This window comes from Corvus brachyrhynchos, unplaced genomic scaffold (assembly GCF_000691975.1).
Source record: "Corvus brachyrhynchos isolate BGI_N302 unplaced genomic scaffold, ASM69197v1 scaffold200, whole genome shotgun sequence".
NCBI classification, from domain to species: Eukaryota; Metazoa; Chordata; class Aves; order Passeriformes; family Corvidae; genus Corvus; species Corvus brachyrhynchos.
The window spans coordinates 3,968,734-3,981,619 of NW_008236184.1; the positions used below are offsets into that span (position 1 = coordinate 3,968,734).

Below are 12,886 nucleotides of genomic sequence, written 5' to 3' on the forward strand. Positions count from 1 at the left end.
GGGCTTAAGGTGCAGTTTGTGAGTTTCCAATGGGCTCAGGTTCTGAATAGATTCAAATGGTTATTTTCATTAGAAAAGAACATCATTCCTGCTACTCTCCTGCAGCTACTCCTAGGCTTACAGCAAAGCATGTGGGTAATGGCCTCTAGATGTTAGAAATGGCTCTGTGTAGGGCCTGATTCAGCCTGGTTGTTAGGATTGCTGGTTGCAGGCACTGTAATTGCAGTAGTAATTAGGTAAGGGATGCACTTGACAGAGACAGAAGCAGACTTACTTGTAAATGAAACTTCAGCTTTCAAAGCATGTATGTCCTATTAGTGAAGAAGAAGCAGGGCAAAATAAACAAAGGTGGCAGGTGTAATCTGGGATGGCTGTCCCCTTCCCACCTTTATCACTTGGTGTCCTTTTATCTCCTGATGTGATGTCCTGCAGTGTCACCAAATGGAGTGTTTCTGTACAGTGCTCAGGACCATGAGAAGGTCACTGTCCCAGTACCATCCCAGTCAAAGGGCTCATTCCTCAGAGTTGCCACTGCTTGATTTTGATGTGGATCACCTCCACTGGAAGGGAAATAAGAAGCATTTTAATCGTTAGGCACAAGCTTAATAAAATGAAACAATGTTAACCTGTGCTCTGGTTAGGAAGCAAGAAACCTGAGTTTACCACTAATAGATTTTAATTATGTCCTCCCAGTATACTCGAGAGCATGGAGCAGGAGATGAAAAAAATTGCTTTTTAAATAGAGATCACACTTATCCCTGCTGAAGCAGTGGGACCTTTCCCTTTTAAAATGTCACAATATCTGCTTGCAGATTGGAGGACATGAACTTGACTGTCCTTTTCGTGCCACCAGTTGACGAAAAGGAAACATAGCGAAGCTGTACTTACTGGCCCTATTATTGCTCCTCTGCTGCAGCTTCTCAACACTGTTGATCAGTGCTGTAGGAGCAGAGATCACAGCTGGAAGAGACTGAACTAAATTTGAGAGTTTATATTTCCTGACTCAGACTGATATTTGGAGATAAAAGGACAGCTCTAGGGATCTCCTGTCCAGCTGCCTTCTGGCAACTTGCCTCTTTCTCTTTGCAAGAAGAAAATGTTAATGCAAATAGGCATGCTGATGCTCAGTTTGGCAGAAGGGAAGCTGTGCTGGCTGGAGTGTGCTCTCCTGAAAAGCCCAGTGCATGGTGTTGTCTGCAAGTCTGTAGAGGCTGTATTTGGGCTAAGTTTGCTATGTCTTTACCCTGCATCCCCTTGTCCTTTATGCACTCTTTCTGCATAAGCTGTCATGTGAAGCTGTAGAAGAGGTTTAGGTAGAAGAATGAGTACACAGGCCTGATTCTTGTTGCCTGCTGCTTTGTAGGAGAGGCTGTTGATCTGTAGCAGCATGGGGACTGTGGGACCGTGCTAGGGGTTGGAGGCAGTGAATAGGTGGAGTCTGGGGTGAAGAAGTGCTGCTGGAGCAGCTGTGTCCCCATGAATTTGGTCAGCTTTGGGTCAGACACACCCTGGCAAAGTTCAGCAGCAGCAGGTTTCTGTGCTTGGTGTCCTTTGACTTTTCTGGTAAAACGGTGGTTTTTGATGAGTGAAATGACATTTAGGTTCCCTTCTTCAGTTGCTACAGTATATGTGAGCATCTTTTCCAAGGCAAGGCAAAGCTTCCATTTTACCATCCTTAGTATTCCCTGTTCTTAAAAATCCCCAGCAGCTCTGCTTTACTGTCTCTTTGGTGTTCTGAGTGTCTACCCACCTGATGGCTTCTCCTACACAAAGTCAGCTGGAGGGAATGTCTGCTGACGTATCTACTTCAGTGAACTTGTAAAATATTTTTACCTGTTGAAATATTTTACTGTATTCTGTCACTCTAACATGAGCAATTCTTGTATGGGAAGGGGCATCACTATTAGCAGCCTCTACAAACCAGATTTTTAGACTGTCTTGTTCCAAAATGGAAGTCATGTAACAAGCAGGACAACCAAACTCCTGCCTCTGAGCATTTAATGCAACAGTAGATGCTGGTTCCTATCACCACCAGACACTAGAGGCGTTTGTTTTGCTTGTTTCTTACAATTTTAGTAGATCCATCAGCTGCCTTAGTCTAGCTTTGTATGTGATAGCATCCATACAGAAGTAAAATAACTTCCATGAGGTGTTTTGTTGTGTGAGGAGATTGAATTATGTTTTATTTCACTAGGAAAAGAATTGCTCTCTGAACTCAAAAAGATGGTTGGTTGATGCTTGTTCAGTGTTCAGGTGTTCAGACTGGGGTTTTCTGTATGGGAAACCTCCTGCTCCCCTTCAGAGCAGTGATAAAATGCCTTCAACTAATGCTGTCAGACCAAGCATGTGAAGTACAGCACCCTTAAGAAGCACAAAAGCTGCTCATGGGTGTGGATATAGGAAGTATAATAAATTCCATACTGATTGCCCACCTTGGCACATGCACTGAGGTCATTCATGGCACATTTCAATTCAGTCCCCACCCAGTGTCATCTTAAAAAGCCAACTGGGAGGTAGAGAGATTAACTTGGAAAACTCCAAAGTTAACAGTGGAATAATAGTTGTGTGCTTTGTAGCAGCTCTTTGGAAAGCTAGAAATAAGTGCCTTGAAGTGGTGGGATTTACTGTAATATGGGGAGAGGGGGATGTTAATTGTGTTTACGGATAAACAAGTCAAATGCATTTGAATTGTGTAAGAGCTACAATAAAAATAGTGATATCCATCCTGGATGCATTGCAACTTGGGATAATAGCTCCCAGTTGCAATGGTATTTCATTAAAAAAATACAGTTCTTATGTAAAAGAACAGAACAGCAAGAATTCTAATAGTTATGTTTGGGTGACATTATATGTAAAAATAGCTGACTGAGTATTATTCTGTAGACTAGCAGGATATTTCAGAGCAAGATATAAAGCCTGTAGTGCAGTGATAGAAATTCTAATATGTAATGGTTTTGTCATTGATTTTAGACTAATTCAGTATTTCTTTTCTCTCTTTCTTCCCTCACATCTAGCAAAACTGTACAATCTAAAGTGGACTGCATTTTGGTAAGTACAACTCCAGAATGCTTTTCAATATTTAATGAGCTGCAGGACCAAAATAGATGACTCTGGAGACTGACAGCTATTATGAAACCTTTCCTTAACAGTACTTCAAGGTACTACCACTAAATGTGATCAAAATTAGTTACCATCTCAGGTACCTTCCCAGAAATGTGCAACACTACAGGTCCTGTTAACTCTGCTGTGCTGCTTAGGGCAGAGAGATCGTTTTTTGAAGAGGGGAAAGGCCCTTGGATTGCAAAAACATCATCTTCATTTGTGCATTAAAATAACAGGATCTAGGCAGTGATAAGAGATTATTTTTGGGAAGCACTAGTTCACAAAGAGGTTTTATTTGGTTTTAATAGTGAGCAGGTTGCGAGTTTCTTTAAATCAGAGTCTGGAGTTCATAAATCTTAGGACTGGAAGGGACTGCTTATCCTGACTTTCTGCCTTCAGCACTTCATCCAGAAGTACCAGTGGATAAGATAAAAAAGTGTGATAGACAACCACCTGGATACTATCAAATAGTATGGCTGAGTTAACTAAGAGTACTCCTCAAAGTCACATTATCAAAGGCTAATTCAGACAGTACTGAATTCTCTTGCCTTAAAATGTCTTAATTTATTGTTGTATAAGATTTAAAGCTGTATTGTGTTGCAAACAAACTTTGGACGCCATTTAACCTCTGTTTAAAAGTTCTTGGATGCACCCAATGTAAATAGGGATGCAGAATGTAATTTTTTTCAACTTTATTCCTCATTGACATTTGTGAACACCAAGCAGGTGCCTTAAGATCTTAACTGTTTTGTATGTGAGTCTTCAGTGCATTTGTAAAACTTTTAACACCAGGTATTTCTGTAGAAAAAAGATGGGAGTTGGTGTAGGTGTTTCTAAGTAGCATTGGAGAGGGAGTAAATAAATAGGAGATTAACCAGTCATCTGCTTTTGTCAGTCTGTTTTAAGAAAATGGAATTACACTAGGACTATTTTTGCATTAAATTATGCAGATTTATGGACTTTATGTACTGAGGTAGGGATTATCAGTTTGTGTGAGGGTACTGGGTAGGTCTCATCCATTGGATTGACAGAGAAGTCTTGGACACAAAGCCGTCTCCATGGCTTGACTTGGAACAGAGCAGCAGTGTCCTGATGATCTAATTTTCTGTTCCAGATGCCTCCTTGTCTGTCCTGCTGATGAGTTCAGAGGAGTCGTGTCAACAGTGGAAAAGCCACTCTAGGTTAGCAAAGGTAGATCTAATGCTGTTCAGGTAGTTTAAAAAAGAAAAATCCAAGATCAGAATAGTTTGACGAAATCAAAATTTAGCTGAATTCTAGCAAAATGGTTTCTGTGTTTTTAGGTGCTTTGGAAAGCTGCGAGCTGCAAGACAGAATCTAAAAGCACGTTGAACTGAAAAGCTGTGGCTGTGTAGCTCTGAATCCCTCTTTTGGTAGCACCAGTCACAGCCCCCATGTACAGAGCCACACACAAATGTTTGTAGGCTGCCAAGTTCAACACAGTTCAGCAAGGAGAGAACTAGGAAGAAACAGAGGTTGGTGGCAACAGTCTGTTGTGGAGGTTGCCCATAGCAGAGGGCTGTGGAAAGCAGCCAGTGCAAGGGCACTGGGACTGCAACTGCTCATACAAGAGTCTAGAGTTACCTGCCTTTCACTTGTTACACTGCACCACTCACATTCTGACATACTGTCAGTTTCTAGGACATCATAAGAAAATCATTGTATACTGTGCAATCCAAAAAAGATAATTAGCAAGAATTGTGGTGTAAACAGTCATTAAAAATTCATTATAACATCTTTTTAACTGTAGTAAACATGTCTAGCAGTAGATTCTCTTAAGACTTTGCTTGTTATATTTGTAGCCACATACTAAGTGAACTTTTGAACCCGATTTTTAGACTGGGCTGCTCCATATAATCACTCAGCAAGAAGGCCAAGGTTTCTTTCATTAGTCCTCTGGAAAGAGGTCAGTGCTGGTGTGAGAGTGCTGGATCGATGGCCATGGAAACCAGAGCTGCTGGTGGTGCAGGGTGTGTTGGGTCAGCGTCCATCGGTCCTGTGGCAGCAAAGGTGCCACTTGTCTGTTGGGCCCTACAGGAGACAGGCAGAAGCTCTATGAAGCCTTGGCAGCTATGCTTGGGCACTGTCAGAAGAAAGCTGCCATGTGTTTTTAGGGCTTGTTTGGAATGTTTAGCACCTGAAATATGTTCCTGCTTCTGCTCAGATAAAGCATATCAAATGTATTTGTTAGATGCTTTCTAGAATAAAAGGGTGTTTACAGTATTAGTTATTTTCTGTCTTGGTAATATTTCAGACAAGCCATCTGACCTAGAGTAACTTATTTAACCTTTGCTTTTTGTTTCTCTATTCATAGAGTGGGGAGATGATTGCTTGACTACTTCGCTATTTTTAGTTCTAGTTGTTAAATAATAGATGTTTGTTCTGCTGAAGTATGACAGATTTTAGGGCCTTTCCGCCCATAGGTGCAGGTTACATTGCCATTGGCACAGCCTTTTTTACTTTGATTAGAGTGTAACTATAAATACTCAAAATGTGGAAAGAAATAGAGCAGTCCATGCTCTCTAAAACAGTAGACTTGTGTAAAGCTTGCAGAGTCCCCCTGGCCTTCAGCTCTCCTTACCCAAACTCGAGGGCAGAAATAACCTGTAATTCTGCTTTCATTATGGACATTTGAAATAGTTCAAATTTGAATGACATTTGCACTGTGTACATTACAGAAGTTGCAGGTCTTCTGACTGTTCCTTAGTATATTCTTCCTCTATCTTATTTAAAGTTTGGCCTGACTAGGTAAACAATCCAGAAAAAGCACATGCTTATTTTCTTGTCAACATAGGAGTTGTCCTATGGTAATCCCTTTTGACAACTTTAAAATGAAGCTTGACTAATGTTTGTGACCTAACAGTAGATGAGCAGTCAGAGAAAACAAGGAGAGAACCAATCCACCAAGGTCAGGAAACCTGAAAGATATTAGTTGATTTTGGGGACTCATGTTCAAATCTCTAGGTTCTCTGGTTCAAGCAGAAACATGAATAAATTCTGTTTCCTGAAACACAGATGAAGTCCTTAACCTCATTCTACGCTGAATAGGTCTTTGTCTCTTTGTGCTGCGGAAACCTGCAGTGGCAAGTTAGTGTCTCCCAGAATGGAAACAGATATCAAAACCTGGTATTTTCATTAAAAAAACCCCTACCCCACAACATTTTGGTCATCCTGGTTTATTTCACAGGTGTTTATTTAGCTCAATCAAAATGCCTGTTAGAAGGAAAAATAAAGTTGCATCTGTTTCTATGAAAATCTTGTTCTATGTCAGTCTTAGGCAGCAAAAGGACATTCATTTGGAGCAGATCTGTGTGGCCACTGATTTGTGGTTTAATTTGTTTGCTGCTTATTTTAAGCATTTCTGTAGTTACCTATCTATATTTGGTAACTGTCAAAACAGAAATAGTAGATATTTCTGTTCCTTTATATGTTACTGAAAGTCTTTGCTTAGCTGTGACTTGAGGTTTCTAATTCCTTGTTCTTAGTTTTTCTGTCTCAGAATATAAGATCACTGAGATATTTTGAGTACTTGATAGATTTTTGGCTACATTGAAGCCAAGTTGGGAAAATCAGTATGAGCACTGCCTTCTCCCCATCTTCATTGAATCTTCCTTTGTTTTATATGGTTGCAGTTGCAGGAGATAAAGGTAACATGTGAAGAGCAAGAGTACCAGAGGCGATGCTTTGTGCTGGCTTTATACCTCAGTCCTGCAAGCAGTTTAGCATGCTTGTGCATTTTTCTAATGCAACTTCAAGAAATATGATTTATAAGTAGCCTTTGGAGAATTAGACCGTCTTCATCTGATGTGATAGAACCTGTCAATTAAGGTCAGGATACTTCAAGCAGGATTTTTACTTAGATCCTTTTAAGTAGCAGAAAAGGTTTCCCCAGACGTTGCACAGGCTCTGTGGTTTTTAGAACAGTAGCATAAACTTCAACGGGCTGAACAAAGGGGAGTTTGTCCAAGATGGTGCCAGCATCACGTTCTTCCTTTTGATGCTGTGACCCTCTTCCACTCTAATGACCTATTTTTTCCACTCTATTGACCTATTTGGAGATTGGGGAGGGAATTTATAGTATATTTTGTGTTGTTGTTTCTTTTTATTTATTTCCACGTGCATGCAACCTAGCACAAAGAAAAGCTCAGAATGAATGAACCTTTTTCTTGGTCAGTTAGTAGGCCAGCTGAAGTGTTCCTCCAATTTCCCAAATTCTGTGATTCTGATTACATTAAAAAATTGGAAAGTTTTGATGCTTTGAACAATTGCAGTAACAGTAACTGCAGTTACTACTGAATTCACCAGACCTTTAGCATTGAGAACTGGTGGATGTCAGCTGAGATTGAAGAAGAAACTGTACTTAACAAGACTAACCAAGTTTTGAGGGTTTCAGAAATGTGTAGAGAAAACAGCCTAAACAAAACAACGTTTAACAAATTTTAACTAAACAAAATGCAGTGTTTCCTGAATGTACTTGCACTGACTGTCACACTCCATCTCCTTGCTGCCACTTCTTCAGTTTTAAGATGATTTTCTCTAAATAGATTCAGTCTCATCTAATAAGCTTAGGTTTATCTAATTATCACCCAGGTAGGATTACCTCTGTGAACTGCCTGTGACTTCTCTTAACTCTCCTGTTCTGAGGAGGTCCTGCCTTCCCAGGGCTTCTCTGCTACTGTTACTGAAAGCTGAAGGACTTGTGCAGAAAGTGCTGCCTAGGGCCAGGCATGGAAAGGAGTGGGGTGTGAGTGCAAACAGTGAGATACCATCACTCTCCAGCTGCCTCTGCTAAAGATGTGAGGAAGCCATAATCCTCAGCCACCTCATCTGTAGGGATGCAGTTTTGCTCATGGGAGAGTCACCAGCTCACTCACATCCTTTGAAAAAGGTTCTGCTAACATAATCCCAGTCAAATCTTTCCCTTTTTGTTGGGGGTTTTTGAAGTTTTGTTTTTCTTTAATTAGGGGGATTGACAGGTGGGACCTGTGTAGTAGAGTGGCTCAGACAGGGCCCTTCACGCAGCCCCTTCCTCCTGCCATGACACAGAAATGGCTTCAACTGCGGTGGGCACTGAGACTACTGCAGTGTATTTTGATAAAAGGTTTAATATTTCTTCTAAACCCTTGCCTTCTGTGTTGTGCTCGGGCACATTAGATTTGGAAGGGAGAACTTGTCTTCCACTTCAGTGTTGGAGTCATGGGGTGGGGGTGGGGGGGAGGAGGGGGGCAGGATTTATTTTGCCTGGGATGCTTTTGTCTCATGGATTAGTGCTTACCATGCAAGGTAATCCTACCCAGAGAGTGCCCTTTGGTGTGCTGCTTGGGCTTTTGCCATTTAAAACAAAAAGAGCTAAGTTCCTTGGACAAGAGAATGTCTAATAATGAAGTAAAAATTTTCTTGTTAAATTTCTGTCTTCTCAAAAATTACTAATTTTCTGTAAATTCTTTCTTTGGAGAACATTGACTTTGCAGTAATGGGCTTGCTAAAGTAACACCCACCAGTTTAAATGCTGTGATTCATACAGGAAAGGAAGAACAGAGAATTTGACAAAATGCACCCATTATTAAGAAATACCTCTCTGGATACTTGGTGGTCTGAGTACCACTGCGGTGTAAGCTGCTGCAGAGCCACACAGAAATTGGTGTCAGCAAATTTCAGGAGTTTGAGGAAAAAACCCCCAACCAAATGGTGTGGTTTGATGCAGCTTATAAAAGCAGCACATCCAGTGTCTGTTACCTGTGTGCTGCTGGAAGTGTTTCTCTTGGCTCTGGGAAGGTCTGTTGCATCACTGGTGGCCCCATTCTGTGCAGCAGTTCTGCAGTGTGGTTTGCTCGCCAGGATTATTGAGGCCCTGCGCTCTCCCAGCATCCTTCCCTGGATACTGTGTCCCACCAGTCCTTTCCCAGGGTCTGGGGTTAGGGAGGAGGAAGTGGGACCTCCTCTTTCTGGTACTGTTGTCAGTTTTGTCCCAGTAAGGTTGGTCTGGACATGACTGGGTCTGGTAGGGAGCCCCAGTTTAAAGTGAAGTTTATGTTTTTAGTTTCCCCACTCCATTCTGCTGAAGTGAGCCACTACATGTTGGTCCCACCTCTTTTCTCTTCCTTCTGGAAAATGTTACATTGGCAGTAAGACACCAGTAAAGACAAAGAGAATTAGCAGTAATCCAGAAGCTGCATTCTGACTTAAAAAAGGATCATGTGAGTCTCCAACTCTACTGATGGTGCACCGCCTTGGGCACTGCTTCTGTAGCATCTTCCCGAAGGAAACCCCCTGTGCTCCCTGCTGCATGGCTTTCCTTGCACTGCTGCCAAGCAAGCCCTGAGCATCTTACCTCAACTGATTTTCCTTCTATTTCTAAGTCCATGTAGCTGGTTTCAAATGACCAAAAGCTGGTCTCTGTGTAGGAATCACTGGCTGCGTACACTGGGTAAAACTGCCCCTCATGTCTGATCCTCAGCTGGTGTCCTCTGGAGGACTCTGGCATCACTGAGATGGATGTTAACTGAAGGGCTTGTGTGCATTAACAGTTTCAAATAACTGATTTCCAGAGGAAACAAAGAAATACATGTGTATATAGATAGGTTTTAAAATGACTTCATTAAAGCCTGTGACACTTAACTATTAGTAAATATAGTGGATCACTGTGTCAGGTCTGGTATTCCATGTTGTTACATCATAGCTGGATTCTCAGAGGTGCTTCATGTGTGCTCTGACAAGACCAAGTTTTCGTGTTACATGTCTGGTTACAGAAGTGATCCGTTGTTGACATTTTTTCAGATTCTACTTTTATTGCATGTGAATTTTGTAATTGTAACAAGTGCTTTCTGGTGTGTGATGATGTGTAAATAAAATAGGAAATCACATTTCTAGTCACATAGTGCTCACAGTCATGTTCTTTCATGTAAGTAAATATATTCTTGTTTGAAATTACATTATTTAGGAATACACTTGTCAGATGACAGTTTTTAGCTGTCAAGCTCAACTATTCTTATTTGCTTTTTTCTCCCCTGCCTCTCTCCACCTTTTGTTTTTTCCAAACCAAAACACCTTATCTAGCAAGAAGTTGAGAAGTTTACAGATCTAGAGAAACTCTACCTCTACCTTCAGCTGCCTTCGGGTCCCAACAATGGAGACAAAAGGTATGTGTGTGAGTGGAAGGGTGAGCAGCTAGTACTGAAGAGTTGCTTTACTTCCTGTGGCACTTAACTGCTGAGGAGTCATTCACATGACGTTGGTAGCAGAAGCAACCTTTATTAAACATTAAGTACTCTTGTTTTCCTGAAGATCAGGTGTTGGGGTTTTTTTAAAACTTTAGGTTATTTTATTGCATGAAAAGGTGTAATTATAAATCTCCTAAAATGCAAGAGTCATCAGAGAAAGTGTTTCACAGTGTAAGTGTAATTGTTCCTTCACTGTTTATGTATGAAGTCATAAAATAGCAACACAAATGTGATGGTGGGTGAAAGAAAAAACTGATGGTATTTCTGGTAATGCTTGTTTGACTAAAGGAAGTTCTAGAAAACCAACCTGCAGATCAGTGTCACAAAATAAACGTGTTCCTGGTAGGATGGTTATAGGCAGGCAGGTGCCTATAGGAAGCACATTGAATATCTCCTGGGAAAACTGGGTGATTCCAGAGGACAGCTGGCAAACTAAGTGGGCAGAAGCTTAGAGGTGGCCAGTAAGGAATAATAAATTTAAGAGGGGAGGTAGAACTCTTACCTGTCACTGTGTACTGGGAGCTGTGTATCAGTCAAGAAGTGGAGCATGGAGTCTCTTTGTTAAACTGTGGATGAAAGAGGGAGAAACTGCTGCCCATGGCTCAAGGAATAGGTAAATGCAGGAGGTGCAGGCCCTCTTTGTCTCTGGTGTCTCTCCATCTGTGTGGGCAGACAGTTATTAAGTCTTGTAAGTGAGGAGGAGCTGTAGAGCCATGTCTTCATCAGCACTTCTCGTTCTCTCCCCAGTGATCAGATCTCCATGTCGTCCAGCCGTGCCCAGCAGATGCATGCCTTCTCGTGGATACGCAACACCCTGGAAGAGCACCCCGAGACATCCCTTCCCAAGCAGGAGGTTTATGATGAATACAAGTGAGTGCCATACATAGGACTTTAGCCAGTGCAGCGGTGTGTGACACTGACTCTGCAGGTACCCCACTGGTGTGCGTGGATGCAGCCTGATGGACCATGCTGCTGTACCTGAGAATACGGTAGCTGCTCTGTGGCAAACTATATTCATTACTACTGCCTCTGGAGATAAGACTGTGGTGTTTAAATTGTGCATTACATGTACAATTGCTGAAGGAAGTACTTCTTAACAAGTAAATATCTGTATGAATATTGGTTTTGTGGGCAGAGTGTCACAGTTAAAAAGCATCGGTTACTATCTTACAATATGTGTTGGTCTGCTTGTTTGCATAAGTATATGACTGCCTTAACAAGGGTGAGGGGTTGAATTGTTCCCTATAGATGCAGCTATTTTGCACGTACAATCTTGCCCATCACACCTTTCTTTCCAGAATAATGCATAAATATTGGGCCTTCCTGCAGCAAGCCTGATTTCTACAGAGGCACAATGTATCTGAATATGTATGAAACCAGTAACCAAGGCCACTGTGAGTCTATGTTGTCAAGTCTCAAAGCTACCGTGTAATGAGAAAGCAATTAGAAGCAAGGGAGAGGGAGCTGTCTGATGAAAGCTGGATTTGAATTCATTTACAGAATGTACCCTGTGGGGGAGGGGGAAAGAAATAATCATCCTCAGCCCAGTTGCCTGAAGATGAGTAACAGATTTATGATCTAGTATGAGTATTTCCATAATCTGAACGATTACAGTAATTTGCAGGGAGCTGAATCCCTTCACCTCCTAAGTGCCTACAGGATTCACCCCATAGTAATTGTTATTGCAGGGTTGCCTTCTGCAAATATCTCGTTTTAATTAACTCTCTCTGCTGAAGTGTTATACTCTGATTGAGCTGAAGCATGATGGCATTGGCTTGCCTGGGGTTGATAAACATGCACACACCTATTTCTGAGCTCCTGCCATGGCCGGGAGCGGTGACGCAGCCTGGCAGTGCAGCCAATGGCACAGACGTGCCGGGGTGGCCAATCCCTGAGCAGCAGCCGCTCGCACAGACACAGCAACAGCGGCAGCTGCTGTGCGGGAGAGAGATGGGAGCCTTATTCTTAAATATATTTCTTATTAAATAATTTATGGCCTGCTTCAGCAACAAATCTGCTTGGCTTCCATGCTGTGCCAAGCTGCAGATGCCCGGAAATATCATCATCTACAGATTGCAGAGTGTGAAATTTGGATGGCTTTGTATGTAGCTGCATCAAGTATTTGTGTATTGTATTTTTTTCCCTAACAAAATAAGGGTGGTAAGCAAATATTCAGGAAAATATCAAATGTTTGGAATCTGTTCTCCTTTGAAAGCTTCTGTTCTGTTTTTAAAACATTCAGTTTCTTTGAATATTTTCATGAGCTATTCTTACACACCAAAGGAGAAGTAGTCTTGGAGTGGGATGTGGGGAACAGGCATATAAATATGTGAGTTAGTTTTGATAAGTCCTTTTTCTTTACCTAAGGGTGCTAAGACCTCTCAAAATTCATTTCTGTTATATTAACCAGTTACCATTTCTCTCTTCTGTGTGCAGAGATGGATGTTGCATGAGCTCACAGTGAGTAAGCTTATGCACTCTGCATGTGTAAATCAAAAGTGCAAGGCTTCAGAAGAGTGCTGCAGCATACCAGCATCTTCATTCCT

The 12,886-nt window shown here is 41.6% G+C and overlaps 1 protein-coding gene across 1 annotated transcript in view; it reads left to right on the forward strand.

Annotated features, from left to right (window-relative positions):
* The first annotated feature begins 2,987 nt into the window (after nt 1-2,987).
* The window catches only part of RFX7 (regulatory factor X7), a 27,947-nt gene continuing 18,048 nt past the window's right edge, over nt 2,988-12,886 (forward strand). Inside the window, exons 1-3 of the mRNA XM_017736857.1 lie at nt 2,988-3,048; nt 10,177-10,259; nt 11,088-11,210. Of these exons, the coding sequence (XP_017592346.1) occupies nt 11,101-11,210 (110 nt within the window). The 5' untranslated portion in view covers nt 2,988-3,048; nt 10,177-10,259; nt 11,088-11,100. The remainder of the gene's footprint in view (nt 3,049-10,176; nt 10,260-11,087; nt 11,211-12,886) is intronic.